We start from the raw sequence: 26,145 nt of genomic DNA on the forward strand, positions 1-26,145 counted from the left end.
GATTCTTTTTTACCTTTACGTTCCGAACAGAGATGTGCCTGCAGTGTCCCTTTTATTGTAGAAGAATTATATTGGATCATAGGATCCATTGATGAGGAAAGATTGATTGAATTTCCAGCGGGAAAGTTTTCGAATCTTAAAGGAACAGGATCGTAATTTGTCGTACTAATCGTAATTTGAGGAATCCTGAGGAACGATCATAGGGAAGGAAAAAGTAGAGAAGAAAAATTTTCCTGATCCCGTGTAAGGATCATAGGAAAAGTCGAGAAAAGAGGGATTGGGAATTTTTCAGATCCCTGAAAGGTATCTTAAAAAGAATCGTGAGAAAAATTGACCAAAGGTTCGAGAACCTCTTGATCCCAAAATTGGAATCACATAATTACGTTAGTGGAAAAGTTTATTCAATTCTTATCGGATACCGCAAATGTATCTTAGAAAGAATCCAGAATATGAGGGAAGAAAAAAGGTAAGGTAGGGTGTAGTTAGGATTAGATTGAGAACGAGAGAGACAGGCGGTATTCCAGATCCTAAATAATGGAATCTTAGAGAAAAATAAAAAAAAGGTTCGATTTCTTCCTGATCCTGTGGAGCGATCATAAAAAATCGAGAGGAAATAGTAATGAAAAGAACGTTAGTTTTCTTCAAATCCCCGAAAAAGGTATAACTGCAGCATTGGATTCGCTATTTTGAAGTTTGGTAAAATGACTAGAAATTTAAATTTAGCGATTTTTAAAATCAATTAGTTACAGATAAAATTCATCGTATTTAAAAAAGAATTTTTAGTTCAATATAAGACGATTGGACTTCCTAACTCTCGAGCCATCCCTTCCACGCACCTTTCCCCTAGCGCAAAAATATCAACGCCCCGACCCAAAATAATTAATTTAGATCGTATTTTAAGTTTATTATTATTAAACTAGAAAAAGAGAATTATACATATAGCATAAGAACAAAGGAATTACATAAGTTCAATCAATGATTAAAAGATCTTTACGCTCGGTTACCAAAAACTCGACTAACTCATTGTCTCTTTGCATCGCAGGGCATGAGTCTCTAGTCATGTTCTCTTTTTTAAATTTTCATACTCTTATTCATTCTTACATACAGTGTTCAAATGTTCCACGTTCATTCTCCGAAATCGAATCACACCACTTTTGTCCACTGGGATTGCTTGCCCCTGCCCTCAGCGGCTACCATTTTTCGTTCATAATTTTACAACTTTAACAATTTTTTCACATATTTAGCAGGGGAATATCGGTCTGTCATTTTAATGGTGACACATACGAGTAAAACACAACCGAGGAAAAAATGACAGACTTATAAAAAGCGCTTAAAATTTCATAATTAATTTTTAATTAATTTTAGGCATAATGTTTAATATTAAGTAGGCACTTAGAAATATAAAAATAAATTTTCTACATGTTAAACTGTCTCATATGTGAAAAACAGGGCATGTGTGCTGCCAGACTTACCTTTTTCCAAAAAGGAGTGAAGAAGGAACCTAACCTCTAATTATGAGCCTTATAAAAATCCTTTGACCAAAACTGTCGCTATCTCTTCATCTATTAGGATTTATAGTAAATCACGAGGGCTTGCAAGTAGATCCGGAAAAAGTAGAGCCGATTCAAAAATACCCCTAGACAAAAACGATGAAACAGCTCCGGCGTTTTCTCAGAATGGCGTCGTGGTACAGACACTTTATTCCTCAATTATCAACCTTAGCCGACGCTTGGAAACTAGTGACAAGGGACAAGAGGTCTTTAACTAAATTCACAGCGAACCCTAAGCAGGTTACCTCGGGATCAAAAAAACATATCGCCGAGCAACCTCACTTTACTATTGACTGGGAATGTGCCGCGATATTAAGGTGTGGGTTAGTACATGCGACATTTGTCAAAAGATAAAACGCGATCAGAGACCCGCCGCGGGCTTCATGGGAAGACAGATTATCCAAAAGCAAATTTTGAATCTCTGCTGACAAAGTCCATGTAAACAAAGTAGATTAACTATCTCACATAATAGATATTTTCATCACTGAATTTAATCAACTGTATGCAAACAAAGTTGTTAAAAAATTTCCCTTTTTTGTTGATATTTCACTTTATATCAAACTTTTCGGCCCTGCACGTGTTTCAGATTGAAGCAACTCACAATTTTTCAAAATGTTTTATTCCTGTCGTTAGGAATTTTAAAAATATGCATGCCACACACATTGACCTATCGCTATCAAGCTCAAATGAACTCAAGGCTTGCAACTCTTTCCGGCATGAAATCGAAAAAAAATTTCGACCAAGGAGTTTACATTTCAGCATGTCACAATGTTTTATTGGAAAATTTATCCAATGCTAATTTGTTGTGCGTATTTCTTTTGTAAAGTTCAGATGAAGTATTACCAGTTTTTACATGAATTATAGAAATATTTGTTGTACATGAAAATGCTATAGTAATCTACAATATCTTAAATACCTTATTCTACAAGGAAGAGCTAAACGCTTATCATGTACAAAAATCTCAATCAATTGGCTATGTCTGATTTTTTCCGTACCCTATGCCAGTATTTAAATTTCGTCAAAAATTGTATGCTCTTTAATTGGATAACGAGCAAAATGAATTTTATGGATAAATCATTTTATTACCAAATAAATTATTAATTTTGTATTTAATTTATAAACATAATCTGTTAATACATGTATCTTTTTGTTTAATGAAAATACATGAATATAATAAATTATAAATTATGCTCTAAAGCGAAATGTATTATTTTTTTCCAATTTTACCAATCAATTTTCAATTCAATTTTTTTTAATTCGTTAAAATGTTAAACCAAACATGTTATCATCAATCAAGCAGCGCCTGCATTATTTCTGTGTACTGTGCATCCATAAACAAATGATAGCAAAAAATATAATGCCTATATATATTATGTTTAAAGCTTAGCAAACTTTAATACTTTTTAACCATTACATGTATTGGACATTCACTTATTGATTTATAGTTTATAATTATCGACATTTTAATCATCATGTATTTCAGGTTTTTCTAATCTTCACCTTAAAAAATAAAGAATATTTTATTAAAATTATATGTACAAAAAGAAAATCTTACAAGCTTTACATCTTCTAAAATAAATACGAAAAAAATTTATTGCATACCTTACGAATTCTCATACAGCGGATGAAAGTAAACAATATAATTTGATTCCACGGTTAGTCAGATGGATCAGAAGTTTCCATTACTTCAGGTGCAATGTTGTATTGATCTTGCACTTTTGGCAATAACGGTGGCATAAAATTGTTCGCATATTTTTTATTACCAAACCCGACGTATAAATTAATTAATCTCCTTTAAGTTAAAAATAAAATATTTATTTATCTTTGAACTGAAAAAACTATTCCCCAGATAGTACATAATCTTGCAGCAAACTTACCGTACAAGTTTGCAAGCTTTTTGAAATCAGATTAAAAATTTTTTTTTTTTCTGTCAGATCTTTGTGGAAATTAATAAATTAATGTGTTTATTTTAACATATTTTATGTATGTATTAGGTATAATTATTATATTATAATTAATAAATTATATATAAGCTTACATAACCTAGCTGCAAACTTATTGTGGAATATTTCACTGTAAACTCTCCGGTATATTGCTACAAGATTACGTACTATCTGAATAAATGCTTAACCCGGCGAGTATGTACCGAAACTGTTACACCAACTATGTGATGGGCATGATATGCCCTGACTGTAAAATTGACTATAAATGTTACATATGGCTACATTAAGTTAATTTCGGGTATTTTATTATAAAAAGTCATGTAGTAAAATATATTTCCTTAATTATTTATTTATGATGACAACAAGTCTTTGTATTAAGATTTATCATATGATTATAAATAAAACATTTAAACTTTTATAAAATAAAATTTTTACTTTTACAAAGTTAGGACTTTAAACATTATAGAATGAGAAGTATAACACTGCTTTTTAGAATGTATGTATTACGATTCGATTTTCTTTCATTCAAAGACAAAAAAATCTCGCATGTTGTACACATATAGGCAGAATGATATGCCAAAATGACGTTTAAGTCCAAGTAATTTAAAACATAATTTGCACAACACTATCACCACACTACTATCTTTTCTTATAAATCCATAAATCTAGCTATTCGAAGTACCAAAACGATACAGTGGAAATTTTTGGATTTAATAATGTTTTAGTAAGTGTGGGGCATGACATGCCTAAGTACATACTCGCCGCTTTAAAGTCCGAAAAGCTTGAAATAATACACAGGCACGCAATAGAGAAACTTATCTACACATTATACTGCCTATTAGATATGTACATGAACTATTAAACGATCTTTAATAATTAAAATCTATAGTGCGTGATCATTTAGTATGATTTCAAGCATAATTCAACTGTTCCAGTTTTTGTTAGGGAACTTGTGTATAAAAAGTCATAAGAATTTATGCGTGTATTTGAAAATTAATTTATATAAAAATACTGTAAATAGAAAGGTACTAATTTAGTACCAATTTTAGGTACTAAATCGGCATTTGGTTCTATTTTAATACCGAAAATCAGCTCTAATTTAGAACCTTTTATTTACAGTGAATTATCTGTAGAGAGACGTTTTGAGTATCTCCTAAAGGCAATGTATAGTTTTATATTTATTTTAATTCCCGTGTAGAAATTTCGCTGGGGCCCTGATCAGGGCCGGATAGGGCTCACCTATTAGGGAATGATTAGATTGATTGGATAGTGGGAGTATGGTAGTCTAAGTGACTTTACGATTTAATTGCAAGAATTATTCCCTTTAACATTAATATCCACACAACAGTTTATATATCCAAACCTAAGTAAATTAATGAATAAACTTACTTATTTAAAGCAAACGTAAATGCTCCAGGCCATACATTTGATCGAACTATAGCAATAGAAATATTTTGTTGAAATTGAGATGATTGCCTTGAGGACCAGGGTGTAAAAAACTTTGAGGTTTCATCTTCAGACAGAGGAGTTAACAATGGTGTACTTTCTTCATTATTAAATATTTTTATGTTTTCATCCACATCTGCCACATTCTCTTCTTCTTCAATGTTATAGTCCTGTTAAAATAATTTGGTAATTATCCAGAAAACAACCTTAAATAACAGTTTTTGATCTATAACTCGGTCAATATTAAAAATAGCTTAAGTTGTTAAAGACGATTTCTATGTAGTCAATTTAATGACACGTAGGGACACATTTTCAAATGCTCTTAAACTCAGAAATGAAATAATTGATATATTAGATCTAATCAGTTTTAAATTACGCCTATGGTCCTCAAATGATCCTAATTTAATTTTTTCATTATCAAATGAGGTAAAGGACGTAGATTTGTCTAATGATCCATCAAATTGATTGGTATGAGTCTGTCCCGAGTAAAAATTTAGACCCTCTTTTGAGCCTCCTTTTTTAAACCTCTTTTGAACCTGAAAACGATGCGGAAAAATCCACATTCCGATGTTTAGAGATTGAAAAGAGGATTTTAAATTTTTGTAAATTTAAAATTTTTTAAATTTCTGTCTATTCTAAAATAGATTTATTGAAATCATTCAAAAACTATTATTTGCATTCTCTATAGGTCAATTAAAATATAACTCTGTGAAAAAAATGACAATTTTAGTTTGCAAAATATTTTATAAAATCTTTTTTTTGACCTCTTTTAAGCCTCCTTTCTTCTCTTTTTAACCTCTTTTGAACCTGTAATAGTGCGGAAAAATCAATTTCTGAAGTTTTTAAGTTCAAAAGTGGATTTAGAAGTTTAAAGAGGCTTAAAAGAGGTTAAAAACAGATTTTTCGAGAACTAAAAGAGGGGAATGACTATAGGAAGGTAAACATTGTCACAGAACGACACGTATACCAAATTCCTCAGGTCAATTCAACTCTTGATAAATTGCACGATTCCAAATATTTCACGAAAATAGACCAACGAAACGGATATTCGAATATCCCCTTATCACAGGAATGTAGACTGATTACAGCTTTCTTCGTACCAGGAAGGGGATTATACCAATATTGTATTATTAAAAAAGTATTACAACCGGAACTAGGCGTGCGCGTATTCGTTTATTTAGACGACGTTATCGTATTAGGGAAAACAGTAAACGAAAACCTAGAAAACTTTAGACGTATCTTAAAATTACTACGTGACGCGAACTTGAAAGTAAATGTCCATAAATCAGAGCTTTCAAAAACGGAGATAAAATATCTCGCCACATTGTAGATGAAAACGGTATACCTACCGACCCCAGAAAAATGGAACCAATCTCGTCTTTTAAGGTACCACAAAATACTACCGAATTACGCCGATTTATCGGCGTTGTTTCGTGGTACCGACGCTTCATAACGAATTTTTTCACGTTAACAAAACCCCTTACGGATTTACTAAAAAAGGACATAGATGGAACTGGGGTACGGATCATTAAAAGATAAATTAATAAGTTCTCCAGTTCTCGCAGTACCCGATTTCAACATTCCTTTTTGTCTCCAGAGCGACGCTTGTCAACACGGTTTAGGCGCGGTGCTTACGCAATTGCAAAACGGTAAAGTAGTAGTTATAGCGTACGCAAGCCGTACATTAAACAAATCCGAAATAAATTACTCAGTGACAGAGAAGGAGTGTCTTACGGTAGTCTGGGGGATAGCTGAAATGCATTATTACCTAGAAGGTTAAATCCATTCACCGTAATTACGGACCATCTATCGTTAAAATGGTTAAAATCGATAATTAGTCCAGCCGGTCTAATAGCCAGGTGAAGTGTATATCTCCAGCAATTCGACTTCGAAATAAAGTATCGGAGAGGAATCCTGAACAAGGTAGCAGACGCGCTTTCACGCAATCCAATTAACGACGGAAAGGACACCAACGAGACGCTCGAAGAAACGATCTTCAATATTACCGAAACGAATCAGTGCCACTGGTACGAAAATCTGCCAATGGCGACGGTCGCGAATCCGGATCGTTATCCTGAATATCCAGTTATAAACGGAAAGTTATATAGACACATGTTACACTCGTTGAACTTTACTGACCGGGATAAATCTTGGAAGCTTTGCGTACCTCGACCACTGAGAAACAAAGTCCTAATCGAAAACCACGATGCGCCCACGGCCGACATTTAGGCATCGCTAAAACAATTTCGCGCATAGCCGAAAACTACTACTGTCCTGGTATGAACGGCGAAATAACAGCTTACGTAAGGAAGTGCGCCTCCTTAGGAAGTGCATATAAGAATCCGCAAACCGTAATACCCGGTAAGATGGGAACATCGAACGCTACCGTCCCCTGGGAATACGTGTCTATGGACATCGTCGGTCCATTAGTACGCTCATCCAGGGGACACAAATATTTACTGGTCTTTCAGGACAAATTCACTAAATGGGTCGAAATCTGTCCTTTACGAGAACAAAAGATAAAATCCATCGTACAGGCCTTGAAAGAACGCGTAATTATGCGATCGGATGTCTCCGCGACAGATCCGTTGTTGATCTTTTTCGATCGCGTTTTTAAGGGATTTCGAAATAGTTAATTCACGTTGATAATTTAGATAGGCCGGGGTGAACAGTGTACTTTCGTTCTTGGCGGTGTTTATTGCAAATTGGAGTTCTGGAAGTAGGTTATCCCACGTTGCTCTCTAGACCGGGTTGCATTGGGGCGAATAAGGTGAAGTTTTTTGGTGGATTATGTCGAAATCCTCGAGAAACTTAGTAAAATCTGTTCTCACTTAATTAACAATCGTTACAAAACGTTGGCACCGTACTTTTAAAGCAGCGATTATGTGCTATAGTAATTCTAAATGGGTTCATTCTCTCTCTACGGCCTGTCAGGTTTACGAAACAATGTTTTGGACTCGGGAGCGTCGCTGGCCGAGTGCTTGTACCCTCAGAATTCAGGGAGAAATCGTGTTATCAGAAGATTTCTCTGCGAATCAACTAATCTTCATCGAAGAATTCAGGAAACATATGAGGACGGTTAAACCTGTACCCGTAGAGCACAAGCATAAAAGGAAAATATTCTTTCACCAAGACATATATATATACTTGCTCGCATTTCTTTTTAAAATCGGTACAGTAAAAAAGTGCTTGAATGCCCAAACTCTGGACCACATGAAGTTATCAAACGCACTTCTGATAGGGTATTCGAAGTGGAAATTAACGAAAATAATAAACAAATATCAATAGAAAATTTAAAGCTAGCCTTTTTCGCAAAAGACACGAATTCCGAAACAAATATTCAGGCGAGCAATGCACATTTAAATTACAATGCAACGGGGCAGGCAAATCCTGCACCTTCGACTTCGGAAAGTAAATTTAATTTTAACGTAAGACCCATGATGCGCACCTATGATAAGAAAAAAGGTCTCTTCTAAACAATAAAAACCACTTTGTTATAATTAAATATTAATATTAAGATAATATGACTCCAATATTTTTTTTAGAAAACATAGCGATATCTATAAAACGACATTACTTTTATTGTTAAATTTTTACGAGAAGATATTTATATTTGTTATTGTACATATATATATATATTTTTTTTTATTACAGGCTGTACACAGTATTATATGGTTACATAAAAAATTTAAAAACACACTCAGGTATCAGACGACTGATCACCGTGTAAATACTTGTATTTTTTTTAACAATGCGTTGTTGAAACTATAAATTTTCACAACTTTTCAATTGAGGAGCAGGGAAGAAGAACTCGACGAGCGCTCGAAATCATGCGCTAATACCAGACAAGAAAGCAGTGACAGGCCCAGAGGCGCTCACTGCTCCCCGACTGGTATTAGAGAGTTCGTTCACGTGCTCGGCGAGTTCTTCTTCTCGGCTCCTCAATTCTATTTTTTATATTTTTAAAATTTTGACAATTTTAATTTTAGCTACGACAACAGTTACTTTTTTCACATTAGTTTAAACACACCTTCGAATAACACTGCACTAATAGGCCAGTCGGTGAGTGCAAAAAGTGCACAAAAATACAAACAGCAAAGTCTCAGTGGTTTCTGGTAGTTTAGGGGCTCCATATAAGAGCCCCATAGTTTGCTCTCGATTTCCGGTTGCAAAAAATGGTATAAACAATCGTCAAAGTTTGGAAAACGTAGTTTTTCGATGACTGTTACTTCCGGTTACATTTTAGAGGAAAAAGTTGTGATTCAAAGTTGTAGAGCTTGAAAATACCTTTCAAATGACGGGTCATACGTTAAAAAAGGTTAATTAGTTTAGTTGCAAATGAATTTAAACCATTAAAAATAGCACTTTTAATTGTTGAATAACTTTGTTAATAATTATCGAATTTGTTTATAACTTCCCAGAAATATTCCCCTTGCGAGGCTAAAAACATGTAATTTTTCAATGGAATTTCCCCACTTTTGGACATGCGAATTTCGTTTTTTTTTTCTTGTAAAGTACACTTAAGGAGTCAAACTTTCATTCCAGTTAAACAGAAATTCGATTTGTTTAATTTAAGTGCATAATAATGGACTTCAAAGAAGGGTATGTTTTTTTGTCATAAACAAATGGAAATAATGGAATAACTCAGTCAATTTTCACTTTATCAATTTGGCGTAAGCGGCATTTAATTTCATTTGTTTTCACAAAACTTTTTCAAAAAAAAATCCGATCTAGTTTCAAGGGGGGGAGAGTTAGTTTTTATTTTTCAAAAAATTTCTGACTAGTTAATAATTAATATTTTTAATTGAAAATTGCACCACTTATAGTTCAATACATGTAATTTATAAACAAAAATTGAACATCCGATTTTGTGCTTTTATTTTTCATTTATTTTTCATTTACTTTCAAGTGAAAGTACTTGAATATTTTTTTCAATCCTTGGACGGTGGAGTGGGGGAATTTACGCGGGAATTTCGCCCGCCACAAACAGAATAATTCAGCCGTCAAATTCACAAAAATGGTCATAACTGCGTTAATTATTATCCGATTTTCATCTCTTTTTTATTAATTTGCTTTACTTTTTTACGCTCAATGCAAAAATAAGTAAATATTTTTTCAAAATGCAATTTTTTTGATAGTAATAAAAAAAATTTTTAACAACAAAATTTTATTAATCTTTATTAAGTTTTACAAAAAAAAATTTTTCATACATATTATTCCATTGACTTTATAGTAATATTACGCAAAAAAAAGAATTAAATTATTTATACAGAAGCATGTAGCATTGCGTGTAATAGTTGTAGTATTGAAAATATTATTTTTTTTGTTTAAAAATGTTATTCAAAAATTTTTATTATATAAACAAAGATGAGTCAAAACTGAAAAAGTATTATAATTAAATTTTTTTATTTAATGTTATTTACACAAACAATTTACAATAAACATTATTTTAATCATCCATTAATATAATGTAATTATAATTATCCATTACTCACTTTAACATTATATATTTTCATATTTTTTTATTTTTAATTAAAAATATTAATTATTAACTAGTCAGGAATTTTTTGAAAAATAAAAACTAACTCTCCCCCCCTTTAAACAAGATCGGATTTTTTTTTGAAAAAGTTTTGTGAAAACAAATGAAATTAAATACCGTTTACACCAAATTGATAAAGTGAAAATTGACTGAGTTATTCTATTTGTTTATAACAAAAAACATACCCTTTTTTGAAGTCCATTATTATTTAAAAAATTTATTTCACGTGTAAACGGGCTACATAGAAAAAAATGCCTTTTTGTACAAAGTACTCATAATTAAATTAATATATATATATAAAAAAATATTTTGACGCTTAATTAGTTTCAGAAAGTAGTACACGCAGTTGAGTCGAAAAACCTCTAATTGAGTGTGAAAAAAAATCAATTCTATTAGAGAGAGAATTAGCTTCTTTCAACAATCTAATATATAAACAATTGTCAGCAAAAACAGTACTTGTAGTATTGACAAGAAACAAAGGAGCATTGCGCAGCTCTCTTGAAGGTACAAAGAAATCCATCCGCGATAGAATTTCAGGACAACAGACAAAACCATTAATAATTTTAAACAAAAACAATAAGTAAAAAAACATTTTGTACTCTTTCAATTCTTAATATATCATTGTCGTGGTAGGGTTTCCATAACACAGATAAATATTCCACAATAGACCTCACATTAGCAAAATATAAAACTTTCAATACTCGCAAATTATTGAAATTAATTGCATTACGAGTGAGGTAACCCAGAGCACTCTTAGCACTACTCACAACATTATTAATATGATCGCCAAATTGCAATTTGGTGTCAAATGTGACACCAAGGTCACGAACCTCCGACACTCTTGGAATAATTGAATCATTTATGGCATAGGAATACATAAGTGATGATGATAATCTTTTTCTTTGAAAAGAAATAACACTGCATTTATTTACATTTATAGAAAGCTTATTTTCAGTTGACCAAACATTTAAACAATTAATATCAGATTGTAAATCTATGCAGTCTTGAAGACAGGTAATTACTTTGTATAATTTAAAATCATCACCAAACAAAGAGAAAAAGCATTTTTTAATAACTGTGCTAACATCATTTATAAACAGCAGAAACAAAAGAGGTCCGAGGTTCGAGCCCTGTGGTACTCCGGAAGTAGAACAAAAAACCGCAGAATAAGCATAGCCGACTCTCACCACCGAGAACCTATTCGAGAGATAGTTGGCAATCCAAAGGAGGAGACCATTGCTGAAACCAAGCGATTTAAGTTTATTTACAAGAATACTATGATTAACTTTATCAAATGCTTTGCTGAAATCAGTATAGACTGTATCCACCTGATTGCCATCTAGTACATTTCTCGATATAAATTCAGTGAAAATAACCAGGTTAGTTGCCGTTGATTTACCCCTGGTAAAGCCATGCTGCTCAGGAACTAATATATTAGAAGTTTGACCATAGATAAGTTTGTTAATAATAGATTCAAAAATTTTAGCTATAGTGTTGAGTAATGATATTGGACGGTAATTACTAATATTGTGTCTGTCACCATTTTTATATACAGGGATAATGATTCCATTCTTCCATTCGAAGGGAAAGATCCCACATGAAATGGACCTATTGAACAAAATGTACAACGGTTCAACAAATGTTGAGCAACACGACTTTAACAAAAAAGGTGGAATCCCATCCGATCCAGCGCCCTTGTTAATGTTTAATTCTTTCAGTTCGTTAAAAATTAGTAGCCTATCAATTGAGAAAATATGAATGTGTGAGTTATTATCTGATTCTGAGATGGATTGAGAGTGCACTTAAATGAAAAAAATCGAATTTCTGTTTAACCACTTCACTGGCAGGGCGTTCCAAATGGCGTTCCACGCGCCGAGGCCCAGACTGGCAAAAACACCGAAATGGCGTTCCTAAAAAAACTCTTTTTTTAAAGAGTGTACACCACATTTAACTATTGTAAAGCAATATTTCTATAGTTTAGACATCAGAGAACAAGATTATCACAATAAAAATTTTAGTTTTTGTGATTTTCAACGCTTTTCCGAACGTTCAAATCGGCTGTTTTTAATAATTTTCAACAAATGGCGTTCCACTTTTTTTCAATTTTTACGCAATATAACTCGTATTTTTATTAAAAAAAGATATTTATATACAATATCATAATATAATAATATAATAAAAATAATAACTATAACTATTATTTATCATTATAAATAGTAATATTATACGTATATGTATATACATGTATATATATATCTATAAAATTAAAATTTTTGCTATAATAATAATAATAATAATAATAATATATAATAATATATATAATATAAATATAATATAATTTATATAATATAAATAATAATATATATATATTATATATTAATATAATAATAATAATTATTATTATTATTATTATTATTATTATTATTGTTGTTGTTATTATTAGCTTATTGAAAATGAGATAATAAAAAAGTAAATGAAATAATATTCTAATTAAGTAATAGAAATAGAATCTTAAAAATTTAGATTACAATAATTTTTATGTTTATTATAATTTGTAAAGTCAGTCAAAAGTTGGTTTTCACTGTTTCAATAAAGTTTGCGCAGCTCAAATAGGACTGTGGAGTGTTCATTTACGATTGAGTGGTGGGGATGAAAACTTAACCTATTTTCTCTACACTCCTCTATGGACAGCACGTGTTTACGACTGACGGCATTTCTTTTACAGAATTTTTTTTTGTTTAGAGCATCTAAATCTTTTGCAAAGTAATAAAATGGATGATTTACATTTTTCTGACTCTGATGATAGTGATAGCGATGAAGATTTCACTCTATACTATAGCAGTAGTGATGATAGCGATTCATCTTGCGATGAATCCGATATGCCTTTAAAGGATCGATGGAAAAAATTTCGCAATAATTTTTCATGGGTAAAAGATGATAACTTTAATCCCACCATTCACGAATTTAATGATCCTAAAGTAGGAATTAATAGTGACTGCAATTTTAATTCAGAGTGCAAACCCATTGATATTTTTAAATACTTTTATTCGCTTGATGTCATGGAAATGATTTGCGCCATGACAAATATTTACCATAGTTCCAAACTTGATTTACTAAATGAATCAAACATTTTAAAGGGCAATTCCAGAATTCTATCTTGGAAAAATATTTCTGTTTCCGAATTGTACACGTATTATGGGTTAGTAATTTTAATGGGATTAATAAAAAAACCTTCTTATGAAATGTACTAATCAAATGACCCCTTGTTGTTTACCCCTGTGTTTGGACAATATATGTCTTTAAAAAGATTTCAAGCAATAAGTAGATATTTACATTATTCTGAAGACGAATCGATTGACAAGTTACGAAAAATAAGACCTTTATTTGAAATGATGATAGAAAAATTTAAAATAGCTTATAGGCCAGGGGAAAAAATTAGCATTGACGAATCATTATTAAAATTTAAAGGGCGTTTATCATTCAAGCAATGTAATTTGAGCAAAAGATCACGTTTCGGCATTAAAATATATAAATGTTGTGATTCTGTTAATGGATATATATATAATGCATCAGTTTACATTGGTAAAGATCCTGAAGATGAGAGTAAAATGATAGGAATCTCTGGGAAAGTAGTAATGAAATTGCTAGATGATTTGAATGGCCAGGGAAGGATTCTATTCATCGACAATTGGTACAGTTCTCCTACGTTATTTGCCAAATTGTATGAGCAAAAAAATAACGTTATTGGTACCGTTAGAACCAACCGAAAAAAAATGCCAATTACGAAGGGAATGAAGTTAAACAAACTAGCTCGAAATACAGTGGTGACATTTCATTCAAATAACCTTTTAGTAGTTATTTGGAAAGACAAGAAAGTTGTCACCATGTTAAGTACGCTTCCTGGTTCAGAATTCATCGAAACTGGTAGAACCGACCACAAAACAGGTCAAGCAATCAAAAAACCAAAAGTAGTCGCAATTTATAATAGCAATATGGGGGGTGTCGATAAATGCGACCAAATAATAAAGCCCTATGAGGTCCAAAGAAAAACTTACCGCTGGTATCAAAAAGTCGCATTAAATTTATTGGACATGGCAATATTTAATGCCAATATTGTTTATAATATTTTGCATAACGACGAAAAAAAAAGTCATTGTGAGTTTAGGCTGCAACTTGCTCGAGAGATATTGCAAGAATATGGAGTCCAAAGAAAAACAGCTAAGAAACCGAGAAACAAAAAAACCTCACAGACTCACAAACTAACAAAAATTCCTTCAAATGGTAAAATCAAACGAAAGAGATTAAGATGTGAAAAGTGCTCAGAAAAAAAAATTAGAACTGACACTACATGGATTTGTAACGTATGTGAAATGCCTCTTTGTAAATCATGTTTTGATGAAATGGAAAAACATTCAGAGTAAGAATGATACTGATAATATTTTCAGAAAATTATACTTCGAAAAATTCAAAAAATTTATTAAATTAATAATTAAACAAATAAAACCCAAAAAGTTATTTTAAAAAAAATTAAATAAAACAAAAAAACATTAAAAAATAGTTAAAAACAAAAAAAAAATTTCAAAATAGTTAAAAACAAAAAAAAATAAAAAATAGTTAAAAACAAAAAAAAAATTAAAAAATATTTAAAAAAAAAAATTAAAAAAAAATTAAAAAAAAAATGGAGCACAAAAACTTATCATTGCAGCCTCCACGTGGCGTGCTCTGGGTGGAGATTTAACTCTCTAGCAAATGCATTGATTACTGAAAAATCAAAAATTTATATCTTTTAGAAAAAAATACTATATTTTATAATATATTTTCTTGAAAGAAATTTGAATATTTTATATAAAATTTTTTAAATTATTTCCATTATATAAATGGATTTTAAAAAAAAAAATAATTATTATTATTATTATTATTATTATTATTATTATTATTATTATTATTATTATTATTATTATTATTATTATTATTATTATTATTATTATTATTATTATTATTATTATTATTATTATTATTATTATTATTATTATTATTATTATTATTATTATTATTATTATTATAGCAAAAATTTTAATTTTATAGATATATATATACATGTATATACATATACGTATAATATTACTATTTATAATGATAAATAATAGTTATAGTTATTATTTTTATTATATTATTATATTATTATATTATAATATTGTATATAAATATCTTTTTTTAATAAAAATACGAGTTATATTGCGTAAAAATTGAAAAAAAGTGGAACGCCATTTGTTGAAAATTATTAAAAACAGCCGATTTGAACGTTCGGAAAAGCGTTGAAAATCACAAAAACTAAAATTTTTATTGTGATAATCTTGTTCTCTGATGTCTAAACTATAGAAATATTGCTTTACAATAGTTAAATGTGGTGTACACTCTTTAAAAAAAGAGTTTTTTTAGGAACGCCATTTCGGTGTTTTTGCCAGTCTGGGCCTCGGCGCGTGGAACGCCATTTGGAACGCCCTGCCAGTGAAGTGGTTAACTGTTATGAAAGTTTGACTCCTTGAGTGTACTTTACAAGAAAAAAAACGAAATTCGCATGTCCAAAAGTGGGGAAATTCCATTAAAAAATTACATGTTTTTAGTTAACAAATCGAATTATGCATAAACTATTTATCCGATGAAGTTGAATTTTTTTGGAATTTATTTTGCCTCGCAAGGAGAATATTTCTGGGAAGTTATAAACAAATTCGATAATTATTTGTTACATCCCAGTAACAAAATTCTCTCTTTGAAACTAAAGACATTAGCGATGAATCATTGTTGATGATCGCATATGAAAAGTGTTAAGAAAATAGATATTGCGTTTGAAATAAAAATAATAGAAAGACAATAGATATAAAAATTAATAAGAAAAATATTAGAGAAATAATACTATTACTTTTATCAAATTCACAAACATTAAATTAACCTTTAAATAAATATAATTACAAAATTTTGATACAGAACAGCAACAATTAAATAAATATTATTTAACTGGCTGATTACTTCTCACGCAATATTCTTGTTTCAAAATTAATATTATGATCCCAAAATTCAAATATGATTTCAATATCACAAACAAATGTATTTTCTGTTCTCTATGCATTACTTTCTAAGAATTATATTGCAGCTGCATAGAGCATGGAATGTATTTCAAAATAGTTCATCTTTATATCGATCCTCATAGTTTACAAAATTCAATACTCTTCATAGATACTGAAGCTATGAGACTCGATATGAAAATGCACACATATATAAATTATAAATAATTTTATATACGCATTATGAGTGGACTTGACTCACATAAGTATATTGCGAAGATGCAAGCTTAGTTTTCTTCCTGGGAATGTTTACTATCCCATGGAATAGTGATACTCGCGATATACTATATGTGATGCAGGTGGTCACAAAGCTCCAAGAAGTGACTCAATTCTTGGGATGATCTAGAAATCAAGCTTGGAGATGGGGATGATCTTTGATCTTTTGTCTCCCACTAAGGAAGATTTGCTACTATAAAACCCCATGCAAATCCATTGTCATCCGTCAGTTTATTTCGATACAAAGTCATCGCTACGTTCGCGTCGTGACAATTTCATCTTTAAGCTTGACCCTTCGGAATTCATAATTTTGGCCGTAAATCTTACACTTTCAAACAGTATAAAGTTTACTCGTTGCTCTAAAATATTGAGCAAGTATTCATTATCGCCAGATTTGTGAGTCGGTGTTCTCAAAATTAAATAATAGATTATCCGTCGTAACCTAGTTTATTTTCGAGATACGAATTGCAAACGTGACGTGTGTGCTTTCGGAAAATAAGAACTAAAAACTGTGACAAAGTCGCAACCGTTCTTTTTAAAGAGTTGTAAAACCTCACAGTGTCAACGACTATAGGAATTATATTCCTTGTCAAAAATCATCTTTGTACCTGCCCTCTGAACAGAGGTAATTGTAAGTACCGTTTATATTTTAAACAAATTGTATTAACATTTTAAACACAACAACATTTATACATCTCATTCTTTCTTGTAATCAAAGATAATAAATATTTCATTTAAAATTTAAAATCATTAAATTTTCGAGTTAAATTTATTAAATATCCTAAAATTCTTAAGAAAAGGTAATTATCTAACAATTAAATTTGGAATAATTGTAAGACGACCCCCGTAGGATCGATAGAAAACAACGTACTCACATAAAAAATAAATAGTCAAGCTTTACCAACTTGACTTAATCAGCCTACCATTCCTCCGAAATAAAATAAATAATAATTAAAATTCAAAATAACCTCGCTTTCCGCTCGGGATGTAACATATTAACAAAGTTATTCAACAATTAAGAAAGTGCTATTTGTAATGGTTTAAATTCATTTGCAACTAAACTAATTAACCTTTTTTAACGTATGACCCGTCATTTGAAAGGTATTTTCCAGCTCTACAACTTTTAATTACAACTTTTTCCTCTAAAATGTAACCGGAAGTAACAGTCATCGAAAAGCTACGTTTTCCAAACTTTGACGATTGTTTATACCATTTTTCGCAACCGGAAATCGAGAGCAAACTATGGGGCTCTTATATGGAGCCCCTAAACTACCAGAAACCACTGAGACTTTGCTGTTTGTATTTTTGTGTACTTTTTGCACTCACCGACTGCCTATAAGTGATTCAATTTCTTTGTAAAACTTTTTTTTCAAATAACCGTTTTACTTAGGGTAAGTACTGTGGGGATCGAGCATGATAAAGATGGTTTCTGCAACTTGTAATATTTTTCTCTTGCACGTAAAAGGAGAGATCCGATGTGCGAATTTGAAGCGCCAAATATTTCTTCTCTTTCTAGCGAGAAGAGAGACAGCAATACGCGTCATGTATAATTGCCCGCGCTTATTATAACAGTGAGAGAAAATAGTCTATAAATATTGACGGATTTACCTCAATCTTGGTATCGAGGGTTTATTGGGGTTGCTGATGACAAATTTGAAGGCAGATTTTCAAGATACAAAATGGCGGATAAAATATGGCGGTTAAATTTATTAAAAAAATTTGAATTTTTACAGAATTTGGTATCTAGGTGTTTTTAAGGTCACTGACCACGAATTCTTTTGTGGGCTTGTATTCAAGGCATCTCCACGTGGTGACGCCGGGCAACGGAGTCATTCCGTGATCTGTCAAAGTCCAACAACTCACAGATACTAAGTTCTGTGGAAATTCAAGAAGTTTTTATAAATCCAACCGACATATTAGCCGCCATTTTGTAATTTGAAAATCTGCCTCTAAGTTCGTAATCATCCTGACGTGATGAAGCAAAACGAACTTCAGAATAATCAACACTGTCAACTTTTTTTCAATGTTTTACCTTCTTGGTATACTAGTTTCTATGCGACAATGTATAATATCACAAAGACTATTAACTTCTTTTATAGAAATTCCTCTGTTGATTTAGATATTTTCACATCTATACGATTTCAGTAATTGTTAATCAACTAACACGTTTTTTATTCGGACACATCATAATATTACTGTATTTCAAACTTTATATTTTTTTAGTATTTCTTCTATTGTTTCAATATTATGATAATATTTTGTAATTATTATAGTTTATTTTGTTTGTATTGCCCATTAATAATCCTTGTGATTGAAGGCTGAGACTTAAATAAATAACGTACTTTTCGACTGATAAGCTAACAATTTACATAATAAAAAATCGATTTTTTCAACCGCCTAATGTGATTTAAGAAATGTATATAAAACGTCACTTACATTAACTTTACTTTTATTTAAATTGCAAGGAACAATACGTCCTTGTTTTAAAATGATTGGACTGTGATGACACCAATTAGACATAGACAAATCAATCAATTCTTTGACAGGATAGGGATCATAATCTGGATTTTTAGTTAAAATTCCATCTGAACAATGATTAAATATTCATTAAACATAGAGTAAATAATAAATTGGTAAAAGGAAAATTTAGCATTTAAAAAGAAAATTTGTCTTTGCAAACCATTAATAAGAAGAGAAATCGTAATTAAAAAAAATAAGTATATGTTTGAGTGTAGAAAAACAAAGGTAAGTTTTTCTCCACAAAAACAGACAAAATTAATTACCACTCATTTGTTCTTTTTCGATTCCCTCCTCATTTTCATTTTCCCCTTCTTTAATCTTAAAATAACCAACTGGAGATATTGAGGTGGAAGCAGTTATTCGAGCAATTTGTGATCTTAGGTAATTTGCCTCGTTTCCAGGAAATAAGGGGAACGAAAATATCTGAAATGTTTTAATAATTATTATTTGTCAAATATTCCGATTCGAAATTTAGGACCTACTTTAGACCTCACACACGGAAAATAACAACGATGAGGTAAGTCGCACAAGTATCATTTTGTACTGGAGTTGGTCCTTGATCTACTTAAAATTTTGTCTCTTTGCAAAGATTTTTATTTTGTCCCCGATAAATTGTATTTGTAAATTGATATGTGAATAATGTCTAATGTGCGTAAGTGTGACGTGTGTGCGAGTATTTTGTAATAGTATATTAAGCAACAAGGTACGTAAATAAGTTGGCAGCCTTTAAGTCCCGTGTTACTTACGATAATTTTTATTCCAAAGATACAAAAGTATCGATTTCAGATATCTGACGACAGGGAGTAAAAGTCATTCACTTGTTCGACTTCTATGAAAATGGCGGCCTTTTTTCCGATGGGAAAAAATAACGCATGGGACCAGCTGTTTTTTTGCCCATTTCGATCTCCCCTTCTCTCCCATGTAAGGACATATAAGATCTCTCGCACTGAACTTCAACTGCACGATACTGTCAGTTTCAATGTGTCGAAAAATTAATTTATATATACTAAAAAGCACAGGTGTCCAATCACTTTTGCATTCGCATAAAAAACTACGTTCGGTCATAACACACACGTGATGTTTATCAGATTTGACAAATATCATTTCTGTCAAAAGTTCTGCGGGGGAGTCCACAACCGAACCATGCCCACAACCGAACCTCCCTATAATTTCCGTACATTGTCAAATGTAAGCCGCTTTAGAAATCAGAACAACCATTACCTAGTTTTCTCGCGTATGCGAATCGTGTCTAGGGATGTTCGATTTTTGAATCATATCGAAATCGAAACGAATAGATTCGATTCTTTAAAAAATCGACCACAAAATATTCAATTCTCAAAGTATCGTATAGCTGGTGCTGTAAGCACGAAAAGCTTGTAAACTTATCGTGAAAAGACCATAGATCACTATCATCTCTGAAGTATAGATACCATTTTGTATGCTTTTTTAGTCCATTTCACGCAAAGAGTTAGAAATACGAATAATTGCATTTGAATATGCTAATGGATCATTTCAGTGTATTTTTTAAAACCGAGGATCTAAAATTGTTGAAGTAGACAATATAAAGTTATGCTCAACTGTGCCAAATCTGTTTGAAATAGAATGAAGATCATTGCTGTCTATTGTTGACCATTGCTTTGGTCAACCAAAGCAATGGACGTTTCAGACTATAGAATATTTTTTAGCTTAATATATACGTTTTTCAAACAATTAATTAATGGGATTATCTTGTTGCTTGTTACATACTTTTCTGCACACAGTTCTCGTGTAACGGTGTAAAGCGGTTGAAACACTTTCATAATTTCATTAGCCAATTGCAGTTCTGATACACTCAACATTTCAGGAGACTCTGGAATGTTGAGTAATATAGATGCTGTTTCCGTGAAAATTGAAATAAATCTTTCTATCATTGCCAATGTTGAGTTCCAACGTGTGTTGTTGCTTCGAATAAATTTCTAATTGGTTAATTTTCGTAACAAGTCAGAAGCAACAATTTTATTCCAAAGGCTGTACAAGGTGAGTATGAAAAAAGTGTGGATTAGGCGTGCACACCCTGTTTAAAAAATTTGTTAGGAATGGAAAGAAAAAAAATTCTTTCCATTTTAATCGTGTTTCTAAATCCGAAATTTTTAACAGTTACTATAAGTTACTATCACATACTTTTAAAAAGAAGTTTATCCAAATCAATAATTTGTCTATCTAAAAATTGTCCTACTTTGTCCCACTGATTTCAAAGAAAGTCCTATCAAATTCTATCAAAATTCAATATTAAAAATTGTTTCCAATCCAATAAGATTTTTTGATGAAAATTCTATTAAATTCTATTAGAAATAATGTCCAACAGTCAACACTTTTATCCAGTGTTTTAAAGGAAATTCTATCAAATTTTATTTAAATTAATTATTAAAAATTGAATTCCATACAATAAGATTTTTAATGAAAATTCGATTAAATCCTATTAGAAGAAACAAAACAACCTTTTTTAACTTTTATACAATTTTTTAATTATATCTCTTAAAATACATAAAATTATAATTTCACATTCTAACCATGCCACTAACCGCGTTTAGTCGATTTAATTTGTTATTAATTTCTTACTTTAATAATTAACAGAAAACGAAAGTTAATTTTACTTCCAATGCATTGGGTTCATTTTAAATTATAATGAACAGTTAAAAATAGATAAACAGTTCACTTCGAAGCAGTTTATTTAATTTATTCAAAAAGAAATAGAAAAACATGTCAAGCCCATTTCAACTGAGATGGCCTATTCAAAATCCCAATTTATTTTAGAAAATTCAAAAGATTTTTTTAAATTTTCAACTGAACATTTACGATTCAAAAAGAAAAATGTTTTTTCTTAACACCTGCATGTAAAACGTAGTTTTCTATTGTTTTAGAAAGTGTCACATTTCCGAAGACTGAAAGAAACTTCCACTGTTCAACCAATAAGATTTAAAGTTACATCAGCGCACTATCGTCCACCAATGAGAATTCGTATTTACATTGGCGCACTACTTTATTTTACAGTTTTTACTAAAATAAAACAATAAATGTTACATGATACATAAGACGTATCCAAGCATTTGTAATGAAAAGCAAAATGCGATACGAGTTTGGAAAGATGAACATTTCCGAGTGGGATATTTTCAGCACTTGCCTGCGTCTCACTCGTCTACGGCTCGTGCTGAAACTATCCCACTTGGAAATGTTCATCTTTCCAAACTTGTATCGCAATTTACTATTACATATCTCCTCAACTCTTCGAAATCGGAAAATAGCCTACTTACGTTACAAAAGAAGATGAAAGTGTTAGTTTTGAAATGAAAAGCATTTTCGCAGCTTATGTTTCATTAAAAGATGCTTTCCAAACTGTTCTTTCAAAACTGGGCATATTAGATTCAATAATTCAATACATGGATGGTTTAAGTGCAGACAAAAAATCTATCAAATGCCACACAGGGAGATTTATTGATAAAAAAAGTATCACGATCCAAGTAAAATCATTATATCGTCGGCTTAGTGGAAAACTGTACCATTTCAGGTATTCGTTATAAACTATACCATTTCAAAAGTTTGTTATAAAACATACCATTTCGATGAAGATCTATAAAAGCGTTGCACTAAAGAATTTCTAATGATTAACAAGCAATTAATTTAAATTATTAGAAATTTTGAATTAATACATTGAAAAGATGAACAAGAGTATATTTAAGATACCGTTTTTTAAAAAAGCATAACCTTATTTTATGTCTAGCAGCAGTGTTGACAAACTTGGAAAAAAATCAAAAAACTTTTTTTCTCGAAATGGTATGTTTTAAAACAATTTACCGAAATGGTACAGTTTATAACGAATACCTGAAATGGTACAGTTTTCCACTAAGCCGACGATATCACTTCATTTGTACTTTGATGAGCTCGAAACAAACCAGATAACACGTAAGCTTTGCGTTAAGCTTTCCATGCAATCTCGCTAAGCTTACAGCTCAAGTTTAAATCGAACAATATTCTTCCAGTTAGTACAAATTCTTGGTGACAATTTAGGTTTAAATATGATTTGCGAATTTTCAAAGAGCTTCAAATTTTTGTTTTTTGTTTTTTTTGTTTTTTTTTTGACTTAAAAAACGCAGTTTTGAGAAAAATGAATTTAATGCTTCAAGAAGAAGACTTGTCCAGTTTTGTACTAAATTTTTCTAATATTCTAAGGCAAGGAACTAAGGCTATGGCAGTGGAGCGTTAACGGACTGCAATCACCGCCTTTTAGTTAATATACCTACATTCGAAAAGTCTCTTAATTCTTTTCCGTAAGGATTCCATGTTGAAATAAAAGGAAAATTAAGATTAATAAGGGAAAAAATTCGCCAAGTATTACCGCTAAAAAATTTCTTTCACACTGCACAGTGAATTTCAATTCATCATAACTTTTAGAAAATATCATCGATTTTAAATTTATACTAGTGTTTTTTACAGCATTTTTAACAAGCTTTTTGATTAAAATATTGATTAAAAAAAATTATTCTGACCTATTTTGTTGTATTAAGAATATTTTCTAGTGTTTCTATCAATGCAATGCGACAATTTGATTATTTTTAATAGCATATATCTGAAGCTTGACTTTTTTCCTATGGAATTATGTTAAACGGAAAATGTGCCTAAATGAATTAATAACTGTGTACATTTTTTTGCGCGCGTGTACTATACTTGTGCATGAAGGCTATACAACGTATTTTTAAATCAAAAAATGTTTTTAAACAATTTTTTGTTTATTTACTCCTTTGTGCGAAAAATTTTATTAGCATATTTCGATTTCTTATGAATTTGCCTTTAATTTTAAAAAAAGATATTGATATTGCCTCCAATTCTTATTGAAAAATCCAAAACAGTCTTCATAACAGTTTAGAATAAATCATAAAAACTAAATTCTTTTCACCAAAATAAACTGCTATATGATCAATAAAGTTTTGAATAAGATAAATTTAAATATTTAATAATTAACATTGATAATTATGGAATTTTTAATTAATATTAAATTATAATTTAAGAAAATGAGACGGACTCGAACTATTGATTATGTTGTAGGAGTTTTTAATTTTTTTTCAATTTTTCTAGAATGTTCAGCCACACAATCATATTGCACGAAAATAGAAAAAAAATTTAAAACCTCTTAGGTGATAAAATTTCTCAAAAACATAAAATAATATTTATTTATATATCGATAGACACAAAATTTTATAAGCTTTCAAACAATCCAAGAACCAAGTTTTTATCAGTTTTTTAAAATTATAATATGTTAATTTAATTTTAACAGCAATTTTTCTTTGTTGGAATGTAGTTCGTACCGACAATTTCTGACTGTGTGGTAGTGTAATTGAAAAAGATATTTTCAAAAAGTTAATTGTATGTCTATGGATGTTCTACCGAAATCTTTGAGATATGATAAGATGAAAATTTATCTCATGTAATGATTGTTTATACCCACCTCTGTTTTCAAGTCTCCAGTAAATGCTCTGGTAATAGAACGGGATGCAACTATTTGTTGTGGAGTAACAATGGGTAATTCAATCCATTTATCTATTCCAGGTGAATTGCAAACAAAGTAAACCTAGAAACAACGTTAGTATAGTTGTTATAGAGAAATAGTATGATACAAGTATGTATGAAGGGTTTCCGGTTCCATTCAGTTAAGGTCAAGCCTAGACTGACCAGACTGACAAAAACACCGAAATGGCGTTCCTAATAAAACTTCATTTTTAAAGACGTAACACTACTTTGAATTACTACAAAGCATTATTTCTATATTTTTAACTTCAAGAAACAAAAATATCTAAATGAAAATTTCAGTTTTTAAAATTTTAAGTTTCTTCAAACGTTGAAATCGGTTATTTTGAATACTTTTCAACGAACGGCGTTTCACATTTTTCCAAATTATTCCTTAATAAACCTCGTAATGATAATAATTATTATTAATAATATGAGTTTTATTGCGTAGAGAAGACCAAGGTAAAAATTAAGAAAATTATGCTCTAAAACCAAGTTAATTTATACCATTCAAAAGCTTATAATTTCTACTACCAAAATAAAAAAAATGTTTTAGCATGTGAAATTATTTTATTCTTTTTAAATTAAAAAATAAGCAATTATAAAACGTTCATTCAATTATCATTCAATATATGACATAAATTTGAATATTATAATTTGATGGAATTATTTTTGAACTCAGTTTATTATTGTAAAATGTTTTTAATATTTGAAATTTTAAGACCTTCAAAAAAGCACCAATTCTGGTAACACTGATTCGGTTTCCAGCACAAAATTTAATAAGTTGTCACTTATTAAATTTACCTGAATGTATTCCTCACATTTCAGAATAAACTTAATTAAATCTTTTTAAAATCAAACAAAACTACACTGAGAAAACATTTCATTCATTCATTAATTATGAATAAAAAATCGTGATTTAAAGATTGGTATGTTTTTATGCCAAGCGCGTGTAGCTGTACCAATAATTTCTGACAGTAGTGTGTACCTTTTGATTAAGTCCCATTCCAATAGGTTCAGGAGGAATCTGTACAAAAGGTTGCCATACATTTTTTGGTAAATCTGAAAGAAGTAATTTCCGTTTTGACTCTACTGATTTTGCTTTTGTTAAAATTTCAGTTACGCTTTCCTCTAAAGCTTCTGTATCGGTAGATTCGTATTGCGTATTAATTTCTGTTCCTTCTGTATTTCCTGTTTTCTTTTCTAATTCCTCTCTACTTGTAACTTTCTGAAATCACAATATTTTTTAAAATTATTGCTATTATTAATTA

At 30.5% G+C, this 26,145-nt stretch overlaps 1 protein-coding gene across 1 annotated transcript in view; it reads right to left on the reverse strand.

The window, feature by feature from the left end:
• Positions 1-3,206: 3,206 nt before the first annotated feature.
• Positions 3,207-26,145, reverse strand: part of LOC122505890 (radial spoke head protein 6 homolog A) — a 31,398-nt gene continuing 8,459 nt past the window's right edge. The window contains exons 5-11 of the mRNA XM_043617759.1: positions 25,863-26,102; positions 24,816-24,938; positions 19,600-19,759; positions 19,253-19,401; positions 18,584-18,691; positions 4,883-5,109; positions 3,207-3,342 (exon numbers count right to left, since the gene is read on the reverse strand). Coding sequence (XP_043473694.1) covers positions 3,207-3,342; positions 4,883-5,109; positions 18,584-18,691; positions 19,253-19,401; positions 19,600-19,759; positions 24,816-24,938; positions 25,863-26,102 — 1,143 coding nt within the window. The remainder of the gene's footprint in view (positions 3,343-4,882; positions 5,110-18,583; positions 18,692-19,252; positions 19,402-19,599; positions 19,760-24,815; positions 24,939-25,862; positions 26,103-26,145) is intronic.

Source organism: Leptopilina heterotoma, unplaced genomic scaffold (genome assembly GCF_015476425.1).
Source record: "Leptopilina heterotoma isolate Lh14 unplaced genomic scaffold, ASM1547642v1 Lhet_38, whole genome shotgun sequence".
NCBI lineage: Eukaryota > Metazoa > Arthropoda > Insecta > Hymenoptera > Figitidae > Leptopilina > Leptopilina heterotoma.